Source organism: Haliotis rubra, unplaced genomic scaffold (assembly GCF_003918875.1).
Source record: "Haliotis rubra isolate DU_JTF1 unplaced genomic scaffold, ASM391887v1 Scf283, whole genome shotgun sequence".
Taxonomy (NCBI): Eukaryota; Metazoa; Mollusca; class Gastropoda; order Lepetellida; family Haliotidae; genus Haliotis; species Haliotis rubra.
Window position 1 is genome coordinate 1,250,676 of NW_025766925.1, and position 18,376 is coordinate 1,269,051.

General features: G+C 39.9%; 1 protein-coding gene across 2 annotated transcripts in view; it reads left to right on the plus strand.

Moving 5' to 3' along the window:
* Positions 1-13,881, plus strand: part of LOC124281383 (zinc transporter ZIP10-like) — a 31,274-nt gene extending 17,393 nt beyond the window's left edge. Inside the window, exons 2-9 of one of the 2 annotated variants that reach the window (XM_046717421.1) lie at positions 149-953; positions 1,140-1,316; positions 1,427-1,596; positions 1,882-2,064; positions 2,521-2,665; positions 4,598-4,900; positions 12,463-12,650; positions 13,089-13,881. In XM_046717421.1, the coding sequence (XP_046573377.1) occupies positions 149-953; positions 1,140-1,316; positions 1,427-1,596; positions 1,882-2,064; positions 2,521-2,665; positions 4,598-4,900; positions 12,463-12,650; positions 13,089-13,235 (2,118 nt within the window). In that variant the 3' untranslated portion in view covers positions 13,236-13,881. Of the gene's footprint in view, positions 1-148; positions 1,317-1,426; positions 1,597-1,881; positions 2,065-2,520; positions 2,666-4,597; positions 4,901-12,462; positions 12,651-13,088 lie in introns of both variants that reach the window. The other variant, XM_046717420.1, reaches the window with a different exon arrangement.
* Positions 13,882-18,376: the final 4,495 nt, after the last annotated feature.

The following is an 18,376-nucleotide window of genomic DNA, read 5'->3' on the forward strand; positions in this document are numbered from 1 at the left end:
GGGACATTATCGCGATCTCGATCTTCAGACACGGAAATGTTGCTTACAATATTACCAGATATATATTAGATATTTAATCTGACACTGAAAGTGGAAGACCTACAAGAGTCGACTAATTCACTGTGACCGTATGTTTTATTTGTTCTAGTGCCTAGGTCTGGACAGCGTGGTGGCGTTATTTGGAGGGAAAATACGTGACCCACAGGACCTGATGTATTTGGCTCCAGTGATACTGTATCAGCTGACCCCCTTCTGTGAACGCCGGTTTTCCGACAGAGCCGACCACTCGTCTCAACAACAGCATCAACAACAGCACCAACATCAGAAGCATCATCGCCACCACCACCAGAATCAGCGTAAACGTAACCATAGCAACAGAGAACATGACCAACATCATGGCCACCATGACGGACACGGGAAACACGATAACCATCGTTTAAAGAAAGTGGAAGAGAAGGGTAACCAAAGCGACAGCCATCAAGAGGCAGAAGAACAAAATAGTCACCATGAAAAGGATAAACAGGGCTCCCATAGTGCCCATGTACATCACGTTAACAGAGGACAAGATCACGATGGGGATCGCAGCCATGATACGGCATCGGCAGAGGCCAAACGTTACCATAGCGGCCACGTGCACCATGTTCACGAAGGAGTGGAGACCAACAGTAGTCATGGTGACCATATACACCATGGTTCAAAACACAAGGACAAAAGTCACCATGGTGACCACATAGATCATGATTCTACGGACAAGGACAGACATCTCCATGGAGACCATATACATCACGTTTCAAGAGACAGAGAGAAGGATTTCCATGGCGACCATATACATCATGAATCTAGGGCCAAGGACAAGCATCTCCATGGAGACCATATACATCACGTTTCAAGGGACAAAGAGAAGCATTTCCATGGTGACCATATACATAATGTTTCCAGGAACAAGGACAAGCATCTCCATGGTGATCAAATTGACCATGTTTCTACAGATGAGGACAGACATCTCCATGGAGACCATAAACATCACCTTTCAAGGGACAGAGAGAAGCATTTCCATAGCGACCATATACATAATGTTTCCAGGCACACGGACAAGCATCTCCATGGTGATCACATTGACCATGTTACTACAGACAGACATCTCCATGGAGACCATATACATCACCTTTCAAGGGACAGAGAGAAGCATTTCCATGGCGACCATATACGTAATGTTTCCAGTAAGAAGGACAAGCATCTCCATGGTGATCACATTGACCACCTTGATCACCCTGAAGACAACACGCATCACCACTTCAGTCAGTCACCCTTAAAAGGTACGTGTCTGAGAAAACGTTTTTAAAAGTCTTCAAGCTCTACGTCCAGAGAATGTGTGTTTCGTGTTAAAGTCTACCGATGCCTATCCTGTAACGTCTGTATGTTTCAGTTTGGGGATCCAGCATCCTGGCTGTTCTGCTCATCAGTCTCGTGGGCCTCGGGAGCGTCGTCATCATCCCCATCATGAGGAAAGTCTTCTACAACTATGTCCTGCAGTTCCTGGTCGCTGTTGCTGTCGGAGCACTCACTGGAGACGCGCTGCTTCACCTACTGCCACATGTAAGTTCGGAACGCGTGACAGTGTCAGAATGCATATGTGTAACACAGGTCCTCGTGTCTTTGCAAGGATTAAAGATTTTAAAAAATATATAAAAATTTGAGATAACCCCTTACTCGAAATGCTTTACAGTAAATACAGTATGACCTTGTACTGTTTAGCTTTTGAGTCATCTCCAAAACTATTTTTTCATCTTTAATTCTCGCAAAGACACGAGAGCCTGTGATGTGTAATGTGTCAAAAACTTTCAACTGGTATCGTCTCCAACTTGCTCTATTCAATCACAGGCGATGACAGGCGATATCCATGACAACAACAAAGACACGCACGAGGACAATCACCATAGCGACCATATTGATTACCATAGCAACTCACTAGGGATGGGACTGTGTGGAATGGGTGGACTGATAACGTTCTTTACCATGGAGAGGCTGCTTAGGATATTCATGGAAAGAAAAGCGAAGATGAAGGTCAGTTTACTGTCTGGGTAACATGTTAGTGCGTTCACTCACCAAGCACCAGAGTGAGTACGTGTGTGATTTTAGTTTTGCGCCGCTTTCAGCAATATTCCGGCAATATCACTGCGGGATACACTACAAATGGGCTTCACGCATTGTGCCCATGTGGGGAATCGAACCCGGGTCTTCGGCGTGACGAGCGAACGCTTTAACCACAAGGCTACCCCAGTGCTCCAGCAAGCACTAGAACTTGGTTTGATTCCCAAATAGTGTGATAGTATTGCAAAACCAGTTGGCCTACTTGCACATGACTTCTGCCTTATGCGTGTGCGTGCGTGCACGTGGGGTGGTCTCATCAGTCAGCTAGAATGTTTATATTGCCATCTAAACCGACAAGCATTGTAGCAGTAATCATGAAAAGATTAATTTAGATTAGAAAGTACCCTTGCAATTCAATCTTTACTCAAGAAAAAGAAGGCCTCGTCTGCACCGTCCCCGCAAATGTCAAACACCGGTGCTGACGACAGCGTGGTGGGCGTGAAGCTGTCAGCCCACAAGGATCCAGACTACCAGGAATGCGAGGAAATGATGTTCAACGTGAACAGGAAGCACAGTGAGTACCTCTACAACACGTGTACAGGTAGCACAGTGAGTACCTCTACAACACGTGTACAGGCACCACAGTGAGTACCTCTAGAACACGTGTACATGCAGCACAGTGATTACTTCTAGAACACTTGTTCAGGCAGCACAGTGAGTACCTCTAGAACACGTGTACAGGCAGCAGAGTGAGTACCTCTACAACACGTGTACAGGCAGCACAGTGAGTACCTCTACCACACGTGTACAGGCAGCACAGTGAGTACCTCTAAAACACTAGTACAGGCAGCACAGTGAGTACCTCAACCACACCTGTACAGGCAGCACAGTGAGCACCTCTACAACACTGTACAGACAGCACAGTGAGTACTTCTAGAACACGTGTACAGGCAGCACAGTGAGTACCGCTAGAACACGTGTTCAGACAGCACAGTGAGTACCTCAACCAGACGTGTACAGGCAGCACAGTGAGTACTTCTAGAACACGTGTACTGGCAGCACAGTGAGTACCTCTAGAACACGTGTACAGGCAGCACAGTGAGTACTTCTAGAACACGTGTACAGGCAGCACAGTGAGTACTTCTAGAACACGTGTACAGGCAGCACAGTGAGTACCTCTAGAACACGTGTACAGGCAGCACAGTGAGTACTTCTAGAACACGTGTACAGGCAGCACAGTGAGTACCATTTGAACACGTGTACAGGCAGCACAGTGGCTACCTCTGGAACACGTGTGCAGGCAGCACAGTGAGTACCTCATCCACACGTGTACAGGCAGCACAGCGAGTACCTCTACAACACGTGTACACGCAGCAAAGTGAGTATCTCCACCACACGTGTAGAGGTAGCACAGTGAGTACCTCAACCACACGTGTACAGGCAGCACAGTGAGTACCTATAGAACACGTGTACATGCAACACAGTGAGTACCTATAAAACACGTGTACACGCAGCACAGTGAGTACCTCTACAACACGTGTACAGGAAGCACAGCGAGTACCTCTACAACACGTGTACAGGCAGCACAGTGAGTACCTCTACAACACGTGTACAGGCAGCACAGCGAGTACCTCTACAACACGTGTACATGCAGCAAAGTGAGTATCTCCACCACACGTGTAGAGATAGCAGAGTAAGTACCTCAACCACACGTGTACAGGCAGCACAGTGAGTACCTATAGAACACGTGTACATGCAACACAGTGAGTACCTATAAAACACGTGTACAGGCAGCACAGTGAGTACCTCTAGAACACGTGTACAGGCAGCACAGTGAGTACCTCTAGAACACGTGTACAGGCAGCACAGTGAGTACTTCTAGAACACGTGTTCAGACAGCACAGTGAGTACCTCTAGAACACGTGTACAGGCAGCACAGTGAGTACCTCTAGAACACGTGTACAAGCAGCACAGTGAGTACCTCTAGAATACGTGTACAGGCAGCACAGTGAGTACCTCTAGAACACGTGTACAGGCAGCACAGTGAGTACCTCTAGAACACGTGTACAAGCAGCACAGTGAATACCTCTAGAACACGTGTACAAGTAGCACAGTGAGTACTTCTAGAACACGTGTACAGGCAGCACAGTGAGTACCTCTAGAACACGTGTACAGGCAGCACAGTGAGTACCTCTAGAACACGTGTACAAGCAGCACAGTGAATACTTGTTGAATTAGGACTCATGGTCATCATGGTCATTGCTTTTGCTAGGTCTTTGTGGTCTTAAATGATCATTAACTTCATGGCCATGTGCTTTACTCACAAGTCGACGTATAATGGAATTGGTGTTCAAGTTTGCACCGATAGCTGCGTCATACTTGCAAATATCTTGCCATGGCGTATTTTCTTGTTTCCTCAAGAAAGTAAATGTTTAGTACTCTTGTCTTTGTGCTTTCTAGTGATAGCTGCACACAGTTCATGTACTTCAATTGTTTTGTTCTACAGGATTACCAATTGGAGCATGCGCAGGCAGCCTTCTGTCTATAACGGCAGTGTCTCATCCAGAAATCAGTGTGTCGCGAAGTGAGAATCAGCCTCTTTCTGAATCTGAGAAAGGTCACGGTCACTCTCATTTAACCAATGAGCTCCCGTCGTCAGTAGCAACGATTGCATGGATGGTGATTCTTGGAGACGGTATCCACAACTTCAGTGACGGCCTTGCACTGGGTGCAGGCTTTGCCAACAGCATCACAGGTGGTATCAGCACCACCATCGCCATTTTCTGTCACGAACTTCCACACGAGATAGGTAGGATATAAAACCAGTTCCACAAATCTGAACCTCGTTCACTCGAATTCATCCTACTTATCAGTTAGGCATTCAATTACTGAGACCTTATGTAGAGTGTACCTTACGGGTAATTTCGACTTAACCGAGTTCGAGCCCTGCATTTGTGTTAACTAACATGTTAGTCTGGCTGACAAGGGTGTGAAAAGCCAGTTGTTACAAAATGTTTCTGTTAGAACACAATGTGGTATAAAATGATTTCATCCGATTGAAGTCGGGAGTATACTACTCAAAATAAGTTAGCGATATTCGGTACATTATGACTCCAATTGTGGGTGTTATCTAACTTATTTTGAGGAGAATATGAAAAAAGAAAGTCATCGGTAACTCTGTCAAGCCAAGGACACCCGAAATTAACCGTGATCGCCCGAGTTCTCTCCCTCTGCTTGTTCTCCTTACAAGGTAACTCGCAGGCAGATTACTTTATGCATTATCACACAGGGTGGAAGCGCTGTCCACGCGAAATGTGGAGTTGCGCCAAAAGCAACCCCATTTCCTCGCTGGACAGTGAAAGAAGAACATGTGGCGCAAGAATAATGGTAAGTTTTCCCTCGCATTTTCATTATTTTGCAAGTATATCAGGTTTTGGCAGACTGGTCTAGACATTTCAGATTTTTCTATAATAGCTTGACACCCTCTCTATTTATTGCAATTGCGCGTTAAGCGAGGGCACCCTCCAAACAAGATCGCGGAAAATGATCGTTTCAACAAGAAATATGACAACCTCATCAGCACACACGCCTTTTATGGCTGTCAATTCTTAGATACAGTTATTTTAGGTCTTCATTCACAGTTTAGACTTTAATGCGTCGTTATTTTTTCAGTTAGCGTCGAAAAATCAAACTGTACATGTTACATGCAGTAGTGTTGAAACTGCTGACCATGTAGTTGCATGGATTTTAGAGCATGAACTGTCGAAATTCCACAGTTGTTGATACCCTTTTCCACAGTCTTGGGTCTTAATCGTGGTAATCCTATCAAATCTTATCAGATCTTGAGGTCAGTTGATGCAATCGTGTTGATCGTAGTGAAATTTGGACGCTTCAAACAATTTCTCCGATCACCACAATTAATTGTCAATCGTGATCATCCCATCAGATAGTTTTGCATCATAACAAAGCGCAACATATCGCATCTAATCGTGCTTAGAAATCGTAGTGGACGCAATAAATCGTGGACAAGACAAACACCACGTTCTGTTGAGATTTGTTGCGATCTGCCACGATCTTTGACGCTCTGTCGGGTCCCATTGCTAACAACCTGACACGAATGACTCACGAGCAGATACGGGTAAATGCAAGTAGATACGAATATTGACGTTGTTCACGGACGCTCACGATCTGTTACGTGTTTTTGCGCCCATATATGTACTGGAAATCAGAATAACTTCGCCTTCGGGAAATCCCTCTGATCCTTTGCATTTCCTCTGACTGATTTGCAGCGTGCAGAAGGTTTTTTTCTTTCTGTTTTTGTAAGTATTTTTATTTCCCAAAGTACATTTGGTGTTTTCATAATACATTGTACAAAACATCATACACAACATCCTCGTCATCAATTTGTTGTCATAATACATTGTACAAAACATTATACAAAAACATCATCGTCATCAATTTGTTATTTTCATAATACATTGTACAAAACGTCATACACAACATCCTCGTCATCAATTTGTTGTTGTCATAATACATTGTACAAAACATCCTACAAAAACATCCTCGTCATCAATTTGTTGTTGTCATAATACATTGTACAAAACATTACACAAAAACATCCTCGTCATCAATTTGTTGTTGTCATAATACATTGTACAAAACATCATACACAACATCCTCGTCATCAATTTGTTGTTGTCATAATACATTGTACAAAACATCATACAAAAATATCCTCGTCATCAATTTGTTGTTGTCATAATACATTGTACAAAACATCATACACAACATCCTCGTCATCAATTTGTTGTTGTCATAATACATTGTACAAAAGATTATACACAACATCCTCGTCATCAATTTGTTGTTGTCATAATACATTGTACAAAACATCCTACAAAAACATCCTCGTCATCAATTTGTTGTTGTCATAATACATTGTACAAAACATCATACACAACATCCTCGTCATCAATTTCTTGTTGTCATAATACATTGTACAAAACATCATACACAACATCCTCGTCATCAATTTCTTGTTGTCATAATACATTGTACAAAAGATTATACACAACATCCTCGTCATCACTTTGTTGTTGTCATAATACATTGTACAAAACATCATACACAACATCCTCGTCATCAATTTGTTGTTGTCATAATACATTGTACAAAAGATTATACACAACATCCTCGTCATCAATTTGTTGTTGTCATAATACATTGTACAAAACATTATACAAAAACATCATCGTCATCAATATGTTGTTGTCATAATACATTGTACAAGACATCATACAAAAACATCCTCGTCATCAATTTGTTGTTGTCTTTATACATTGTACAAGACATCATACAAAAACATCCTCGTCATCAATTTGTTGTTGTCATAATACATTGTACAAAACATTATACAAAACATCATCGTCATCAATTTGTTGTTGTCATAATACATTGTACAAAACATCATACACAACATCCTCGTCATCAATTTGTTGTTGTCATAATACATTGTACAAAAGATTATACACAACATCCTCGTCATCAATTTGTTGTTGTCATAATACATTGTACAAAACATTATACAAAAACATCCTCGTCATCAATTTGTTGTTGTCATAATACATTGTACAAAACATCATACACAACATCCTCGTCATCAATTTGTTGTTGTCATAATACATTGTACAAAACATTATACAAAAACATCCTCGTCATCAATTTGTTGTTGTCATAATACATTGTACAAAACATCATACACAACATCCTCGTCATCAATTTGTTGTTGTCATAATACATTGTACAAAAGATTATACACAACATCCTCGTCATCAATTTGTTGTTGTCATAATACATTGTACAAAACATCATACACAACATCCTCGTCGACAATTTGTTGTTGTCATAATACATTGTACAAAAGATTATACACAACATCCTCGTCATCACTTTGTTGTTGTCATAATACATTGTACAAAACATCATACACAACATCCTCGTCGACAATTTGTTGTTGTCATAATACATTGTACAAAAGATTATACAAAAATATCCTCGTCATCAATATGTTGTTGTCTTTATACATTGTACAAGACATCATACAAAAACATCCTCGTCATCAATTTGTTGTTGTCATAATACATTGTACAAAACATTATACAAAAACATCGTCGTCATCAATTTGTTGTTGTCATAATACATTGTACAAAACATTATACAAAAACATCCTCGTCATCAATTTGTTGTTGTCATAATACATTGTACAAAAGATTACACAAAAACATCCTCGTCATCAATTTGTTGTTGTCATAATACATTGTACAAAACATCATACACAACATCCTCGTCATCAATTTGTTGTTGTCATAATACATTGTAGAAAACATTACACAAAAACATCCTCGTCATCAATTTGTTGTTGTCATAATACATTGTACAAAACATCATACACAACATCCTCGTCATCAATTTGTTGTTGTCATAATACATTGTAGAAAACATTATACAAATACATCCTCGTCATCAATTTGTTGTTGTCATAATACATTGTACAAAACATTACACAAAAACATCCTCGTCATCAATTTGTTGTTGTCATAATACATTGTACAAAACATCATACACAACATCCTCGTCATCAATTTGTTGTTGTCATAATACATTGTACAAAACATCATAGAAAAACATCCTCGTCATCAATTTGTTGTTGCCATAATACATTGTACAAAACATCATACACAACATCCTCGTCATCAATTTCTTGTTGTTATAATACATTGTACAAAACATCATACACAACATCCTCGTCATCAATTTGTTGTTGTCATAATACATTGTACAAAACATTATACAAAAACATCCTCGTCATCAATTTGTTGTTGTCATAATACATTGTACAAAACATCATACACAACATCCTCGTCATCAATTTGTTGTTGTCATAATACATTGTACAAAAGATTATACACAACATCCTCGTCATCAATTTGTTGTTGTCATAATACATTGTACAAAACATCATACACAACATCCTCGTCGACAATTTGTTGTTGTCATAATACATTGTACAAAAGATTATACACAACATCCTCGTCATCACTTTGTTGTTGTCATAATACATTGTACAAAACATCATACACAACATCCTCGTCGACAATTTGTTGTTGTCATAATACATTGTACAAAAGATTATACACAACATCCTCGTCATCAATTTGTTGTTGTCATAATACATTGTACAAAACATCATACACAACATCCTCGTCATCAATTTGTTGTTGTCATAATACATTGTACAAAAGATTATACACAACATCCTCGTCATCAATTTGTTGTTGTCATAATACATTGTACAAAACATCATACACAACATCCTCGTCGACAATTTGTTGTTGTCATAATACATTGTACAAAAGATTATACACAACATCCTCGTCATCAATTTGTTGTTGTCATAATACATTGTACAAAACATCATACACAACATCCTCGTCATCAATTTGTTGTTGTCATAATACATTGTACAAAAGATTATACACAACATCCTCGTCATCAATTTGTTGTTGTCATAATACATTGTACAAAACATCATACACAACATCCTCGTCGACAATTTGTTGTTGTCATAATACATTGTACAAAAGATTATACACAACATCCTCGTCATCAATTTGTTGTTGTCATAATACATTGTGCAAAACATTATACAAAAACATCCTCGTCATCAACATTGTGGAAGCATCATCACCATCAATACAAACGATCATCATCATATGTTCAGGATGGATTTACTATAATGTATCTGTTATCTTTGCCCAAGGCTAATATGTATACAAATATTCAGAAGTACTTGTCAAATTGTATTATACTTATATAACATCTAGGTTGGTATAGTTAGCAAAAAGTGTATGGAAGGAGGACCAGAAAGCATATAATTTTGCTGGATTTGCATTAGAAAATGCTGTATATTTGGTAGCTTTATAGTAGTTGAGTACTCCCCTTTGAAGCACTTTAAAATCTGGGTTTATATTATTTCGGCTTGTAGCATATATTTCACTATCAAGAACACCAGATGAAGTGAGTTGTTGTTTTTACCTTTGAAACCAAAGATAATATTTTCGTGCGACAAGTTAATATTTCATTCAGACAATATATCAAGCCAATCGGATACCTCCTTTCATACTTTCACAGTATAACGGCATTCGCACAATAAATGAATGATTGTTTCAGGAACAGATTCACAGAATCAGCTCATTGAAGAGTCTGTGTAATTCACCAAGTGTAACTTATGTTTAGTCATTAAAATCTTGTGAGGTGGAGAAGGTTGACCCACATCTAGCCAGTCCTCTTGGTCCTCCATGCCCCTGGGATGACATGGTGGTTTTCATCCTCATGGCCCACCTATTGTGCCGCAAGACCTGGATGCCTCAGCCTCAGGAAGTTGTGCAGAACCACTGCCGCCTTCACTATGCCTTTCACAGTGTTGGGCATCTGCCCTAGTGTCATGAGGGGACACCTGAATCTATTGGCCAGGTTCCCAAAGGCATTTTCCACCATTCTCCTCCCTCTTGAGAGTCCCTCCTCCTGGACATGTTTCTTCTGCTGTATGGTTTCATGAGGTAGTTCCTGGGTGCGAAGGATGAAGAAGGGCATGTCTTGGTGGTCATCAGGGCTTGCAGTCAGAGGGCAGAGTGGGGGAAGTCCTAAGGCTTCCTCTTCCATGCCGTTGACCAGCCCCGAGTCGCCACATATAATTGGCATCTGCCAGTTTGAGGTGGCTTCTTGATAGCAATGTGTTTGCCATCCAGGGCCCCGAATGGCGTGGGATATATCCATCTCTGTTCAAACTGGTTAGCTACGGCTGTCCAGTCTTCAGGGGTCACAGGTAGGATAAACACAATTGCCTGGAACCATTGCTGATATGGTGGACACTCCACACCTGAAGGCATACGCATGGGACACATAGTTGTCTTCAGCCTCAAGGTGCCTAAGTGTGACCGCCAGTTTCAGTCCAGGTGAAAGGGTTGCCTGAAACTGGTGACTTCCCTATCGATTGCTAGGGCCGCCTTATGCAAGACTTTATCGAAGAGCTGTGGTGTTAACCTGGAGGATCCTCCAGCCTCAAATGGGTTTCTATAGGCTGGAGACCTGACCAAACTGTTATCCCCACTCCTCTATGAGCCATGGCCGCACCCAGGAGTGCCTGACTGCAGCTCTCCTGGCCCTTTGTGGTTGGAGTTGTATCTGGTCTGGCTGCTGCTCGTCTTGTGTCATGTGGATTTCTGCTTAAACACGGCCATTGACTTGTCCATATCGCTGGTGCCACCGGTGGGAACAAAGGAAGTCATTATTGTATTTGATTTCGCTCATTCAACATTGGTTAGATGCCCCTTGATTTTCAGATGCTTAGTGATGTGCTTTACCCGAATGTGCAATACTAATATCTGAATGATAGTATGAACAATGTACATACTTTGGAATAACCTGGGCTCACAAAGTTTTCGTAGCGATATCATAAGTCATTGTTACAGTATAGTATGTACGAATGCTACGAGAAAGGTTATGAGATTTAAGGCTTACGAGAGCTTTGTGAAACGGGGCCCTCGACTTGGTTATTCCTGGGGTAGATGTATATTTGTATATGTGTTAATACACTTCTGATCGTACATGATTTTTTTACATTAAATTTCTGTTAGGGTACAAACTGCAATGTGGGTGTACAATCGTACTTGATGGTACAAAATCGTAATAAATACGCCAAAATACGCCAGGTAGGCAGGTCTACAACATATATCTCTAGAATAACGTTTGATGACATGACGGTTAAAACTAAAAACTGTCAACTCCCTGGACAGTAAAATTATAACGCAATGGACAGTTTGTTTGCTAAATGTGAGCAACTCCATATAAAATGTACAGTTTGAATTTTCGACGATACCTGAAAAAAATACTGACACATTAAAGCCTAAACTGTGAATGAAGACCTAAGACAACTATAAAAAAGGCGTGTCTGCTGATGAGGTTGTCATATTTCGTGTTAGAAACGATCATTTTCTACGATCTTGTTTCGACACTCAGGAGGGTGCCCTCGCTTAACGCGCAATTGCAATAAATAGAGAGGGTGTCGAGCTATTACAGAAAGATCTGTAAATTTCTAGATCCGTCTGCCAAATGGCAAAACCTGATGTACTTGCAAAATAATGAAAATTCGAGGGAAAACTTACGATTACTCTTGTTCTTCTTTCACTTTCCAGCGAGGAAATGGAGTTGCTTTTGGGGCAACTCCACATTTCGCGTGGACAGCGCTTCCACCCTGTGTTTCTTCAGAACTGTGTCCAGCACAGCTGGTGCTATCTCTGTCGTTGTTCACAGGAGACTTTGCCGTGCTGCTGCAAGCGGGGATGTCGGTGAAGCAGGCCATCGTCTACAACTGTGTTTCCTCGTTGCTCTGCTTCTTTGGGATGGTCATTGGTGTTCTCATTGGTAACGTGGGACAAGCCTCTCTTTGGATCTTTGCCTGTATAGCAGGAACCTTCCTCTACATCGCTCTGGTTGACATGGTGAGAGTGGCTTTATGGCTTTAACATTACCTTCATATGCTTGTTGTTTGTGACCCTAGTTCAAGCAAGGTCGGCTGCCGGTTTGCCCGATTAAGCTTCTATGCACCAAATTATTCCTTGAGAGATGATTATAATCTACGTGACTGTAGTCTATAGATTATCTATAATCATATAGAAAAAAAACCCGGTGGTTTTTCAACAAAAGTTGAATGTTTAAGAGGTTTTACTGCAGTAACTACTGGTAAGATTACGCAATTAATTTTGCTAACATCTGATCCTTTTAACTATATACGTACTGCCAGTAACATTGCCAGAAAGTGATATATTGGTGCACAGGTCATCAAAACCAGCCTTGATATTGCTGGAATATTGCTAAATGCCTCGTAAAAACACACTCACTCATTCATCAAACCTGAAGAAATTTTCATTATATTTCAGCTTCCCGAATTATGTGTAGCGCCGACGAAGGGAGATAACCCGTACTGTATACTTGGCATACAGCTGTTTGGGATTTTGGTTGGAGCGAGTATTATGGCTGTGATAGCGGTCTTTGAGCACAGCTTGATTAAGCTGCTGGACATGTGACGTACACGGCTGTATTATAGTCGTTAAATTATAGGGTACGTTAATACTGTGTGACGAGCTGATTTCCATGTTCAAACACACAGGTTAACCAAGGAGTTGGTCGTGCAGAACTGAATTATGAAGACACAGTTTTAGGTTTACAATAAGGCCTTTCTACGGGCCAAACAAGTGAGAGCATCATAAGTAACAGGAATTACCAGAGCTGACTTGAGTGCACGAGCTAACGTTTCTGAATATTGACAGCTATTTGCCAGCACTGAAAGAAACCGGTGTCCCCTTTTGAATCCACAATAATGTAGGGAGCTGATAAGAATTATTGCGTTTTCAATTAAGTATCCAATCCACACTTGACAAATACATTAGAAACAAGTCAGGTAGGAAGTGCCTCGAAGAGCCTTATCCTAAACCTGGAGAGTTAGAGTCAGCCAGAATCTTTCTCATTCCGAAACAATGAAGCTGGTGACGTTCGTAAAACAAACAAGAGAGAATTGTCGGTACATTCCACTCGCTTAAGCTGAAATAAGTAAAAGATAATAGTCTCTTTTGGCTCATCACGATTGTCCCACCACGCATCGGCTGGTTTGGTGTGGTTAAAGGTTTAGGGCACGAGCTCTGGTTCATATGACCTGTAATCGCCCCTTCTAGAAACCTTCTCATCCAAGAAACAATCATGCCAGGCCATATTCGTAAACAAGAAGACAGAGAACTGTACATTTCACTCGATGACGTCCAAATACATACATAGGAGACAGCAGTCTCTACTGCAACATCCCAACCAACTGCCATATCCCGTATCGACTGGAATGGTATGTTTCGATGTTTACGGCACCAGTTCTAGTTCATATGGTCTCAGTTATGCTTTGACTTGTTATGTTACAGTATTAGATCACTATTGTACTTACCTTCGAGGGTGTACGATTTACGTGAACGAAGTAAGATGTTTTAAATGCCTTCCATATATTTTAATAAAACATTCCAATACAATTGTTTGTGTTTTGGAGTATATGCTGCATGTATACACATGGAAAAAAGCATCGCAACACTCACTCTCTGTCATAGCATCAGTCTGTTACCATTTACCATAGCAAAGGAACTTAACCAAACCTCGATTTAACTTACTATCTGGATAAATACAACCTCTCAAGGAATAATTTGGTGCATAGAAGCTTAATCGGGCAAACCGGCAGCCGAAAAGGCTTGGTCCCTGTACATTCAAAACCAGTTATTACTTTGCGGTTGTGTCAAATCTCGAATATTTCGAAGGATACACTTCGACATAACGGCGTTTGACTTCCAAGAAGTAGGAATCTGACTCAATACACAACGTGGTTGTTCGATTAAAAACATTAGAGCTATAGACTGAAAACAGATTTATTACCTAAATATTATTGCTAAAGGTAACAATAATAAAAAAAAGTTTATAATATATCATAGAAGAATTTGCACAAGACGTGAAAACAAGTTTTATGTTACTTCAATGCAGACAAACTTCTTGTAATTAAACGGAGTCTGAATCGGCTTCACGGGATTTATTCTCTTCTCGTAGTGGTAGGAAAATATCTTAACACTCAAAACGGAGGTCAACCCTGTAGGACACACGTGTGGTGTACATGTATGTTACAGAACACGAGCATCATCACCGCGTGGGTAATAAAATAGATAGCAGTCAGCTGTGGTGCCGTGTGCAATACACGATGAGAGTAATGACGTCAAACAGTAGTGGTCACATGACAGAACATTATGATTTTGACTTAACTAGGCTTTGAACTTTTACCACGGCGTAACGTTCTTATGTGGTATGGAAGTATATCGTGGTGCTTACTTCATTGGTGACACAAAACACAGCTATAGGGCTGACAAATCAATCTATATACTCAGGGGTAATCTAGGATTCAAACCTACGGACAGATGGTTATGACACGATAAAGGGAGGCAACTCAACGAATTGCAGTGTCTTAGACCTCTAGGCAGCCTTTACCGAAATGAAGTACGTAAAAACACATAGAAACACATTGAAAAATATACATTCAATTTTCTTAATAATGATGAAAGCTCTGAAAAAAATACAAGGCGATGAATTGTAGCGTTGAGTTGTATTATGCATGAAACGCACAGTGTCTAAGCGGTAATACACTGGAAAAAAGTCGACATTTACAAGCTTGGAAATGACTTGGAAAGATGATGTTTCCAAGACATTTCCAATTTGGGACATATGAGATTTCCAAACATTTACAATTTTGGAAATGTCCACTAGGGGAGATAACTGGTGGGTGATGGTAAATTATTGTTATTTGCACGCCCCAGGACCTAATCCCTTGTTAATTGATGAGTGAGTCAAGGCAGTTAAGAGTCACCAATTAACAAGGACTACTGCCTTGTTAATTAACAAGTTTTTATGCCTCTTAAAGAAGCCTCTGGTAGTAAGTTAAATCTTTGATGGGCATTAAGAAGTGGAATGCATTACTGTGACCTGATTTTCACTTGATGAAGAAGCAAGCATATGCTCCGAAACTTCGTGTTATTCACAATAAAGACAGTTGACATCAATAAATCTTGCTGTCCTTATTAAAAAGGTAAGTTATTAAAATCTGCGGAGCTGTAGGTTTGTTAATCATGTCGCGATGTGATTATCGCTCTAATACACCTGAGAGATTCGTCAACAGTGGGGTATGCACAGGCGGTGAAAATTGTATTGTATTACATTGGGTAGGTTGCATATTGTTTTATGCTGTCTGTTTGTATGTATGTGTGAATGAGGAACCTCACATATTATGACATTGAAAACAGACTAAACTAACCATTATTCCATGGTCAATATCGCAATGTTAGTGAAATGGTAGTATACGGAAGTTTGTTTCACATTTTTGATAATACCTTCTTTTATGCAGATAAAATTATTAAAAAACGCACGAATAATGTCATGCTTCCCTCAGAGTAATGGAAAATAATTTATATAGTGATTCTTATCAAATTCGATATTTCTTTATCGTCCGAACAGAATTCACAAATTACGGATGTTTTGTGTGTGTGTGTGTGTGAATGCACGCTTGTATAACATCTAACTTGATAGGTATTAAAATCAGGCCGTTTGTAACCATAATGACTACATTGTTTGGAACACTTGACGAACAAAAATAATTTCACTCTTCAATAGGAACTGGAACAGCAACATTTTTCATGTTTTCATATGAGCTTCAAAACATTGAATGAAATAAATGCTGTATGGTGAAATGGATCAGAGAACATTATAATGGCATAAATGGCGTGTGAATGACACATGTAATGGTAAAAAATATATAATCACTATGTTAGTTAACTCATGACCAGACACGTCAAACTGGTACCGATAGACTTATATCTAATAAGTAAAAATTCAGTATTTCTTAGTACCTGAAACAGAAAACACGAATTTGGAATGAGATGTTTTAATCTAACATCAGTCTGTTAGGTAGCAGTTTACTAAAGTAGAACTTAAATCAACTTCAAAAGATTGGTCATTCGCAAAGTGAAGCAGATCTCACTTACACTGCAGTAAACAGTATGGGGATACACAACGAAACATACCACTTACGTGATAACAACTCCCTGTTTATTGAATAGAGCGGCATTTCGATGTACAACGTTCAGGATAAACAAGCTGATTGAATGTTGATTGATTCCATCACTTGGACAATGGAGTGGATTCAGACTTGTTGATCTTACTCTCCTGTTGGCCCCAACGACGTGCTACTTGCTGAATTACCTGTTGTTAATTTGCTGCTTGTCACTATGCATATAATCTTCTATTCACCTGGTTGTAGTAACTTTTATCTTGATAACGGCGTGAGAATATACATGGAAACTCCCCCTCTGTCGACCTTTGGTCCAAACGGATGAGTTAAGAGAAATGTTGATGCCCGTCCGTTAGCAAATTAACGTTGGATTATAGAGACAATGATAGGCCTGCGTGTTGATAGAAGAGGATATTCCGGATTAAGCGAATGAGAAAACGAGCCAAATATATGTATAAAGATAGTGTTTTATTTCAGTCTCAGTTCACTTAGCATATATACATTGAAATATAAAACACATAAAAAAACATACAAGACGTAAGCCACGTGGTAAGGGGAGACTATATGGACAGATTTTATTTAATCATGTTACAACATGCTACATTTTACAGGAATTACAAATAGTTATATTACATCATATTACGAAATGTTTCAAAATATTACAACATTTTAAATATACATACACATTTATAAGTACATTATAAATATATTAAAGATGTGAAAGAAGAGACGCTGAATCAGCAAACTTGTCTCACAGTTAACATTCCATTTTGATACTGGTGTCTCAGTTCTTGAAGACGACGTTCCAGGTATCGGTATTTCTTCCTGGTGGGTTGTCTTTGGCCTTAGGCATATTGCACCAACGAGGTGTAGGAATAAACTTATGTTCAAGTTGAGCATTAGCCATTTCGAAATCGAACGCACACTTTCATGCTTCTTCTCATTATATATCCCAATGTAATTAGAGGAGAACTGATCCAGAGCGATTAATGTTTCTCGCCAACAGTCTAATTACCAAACCAAACTGCAAGCTTGTCGGTATCTGCTCCCTCGACCGAGACGGACACAGGGACTGGGCTTCTGGCCACCTTGACAAAAAAATTTCAACCCAAACAGCGGGACACTAGGAAGTGTGGATGCTCATCAGATGCAGTTATTTGATAATACCCCTGGTAGTTCCTGTCTGATTGCAATACAGTATACCAGCAGTGTATGCTTTTCGGATTTTCTAATGCATAGATGGCATAGTGACTGATCCAATTTGATCTTGTTTCTGTGTTTTTTTACCTCGATATTTAATCATGCCATGTAAACATATGATGTCTATTACATATTATATTTATGACAAATGAATATTTACTTAGGTATATACAATTTTAACTTCAGTACACATCAAATGCTTATACGTATTTCGTTTGCAACAATGAAGTTCCGTTCGTATCCTCCAAACAGTGTCGGCACATAAGTTTTTTCAGGCAATTAACATTGCATGCAATTCAGCGATTACTACCCCCTTTGCTGTAACCAGTGTTTGGTGGTGTAAACCTACACATGTTATTTGTCATCATTCACTTGATGGTAAATTAATGA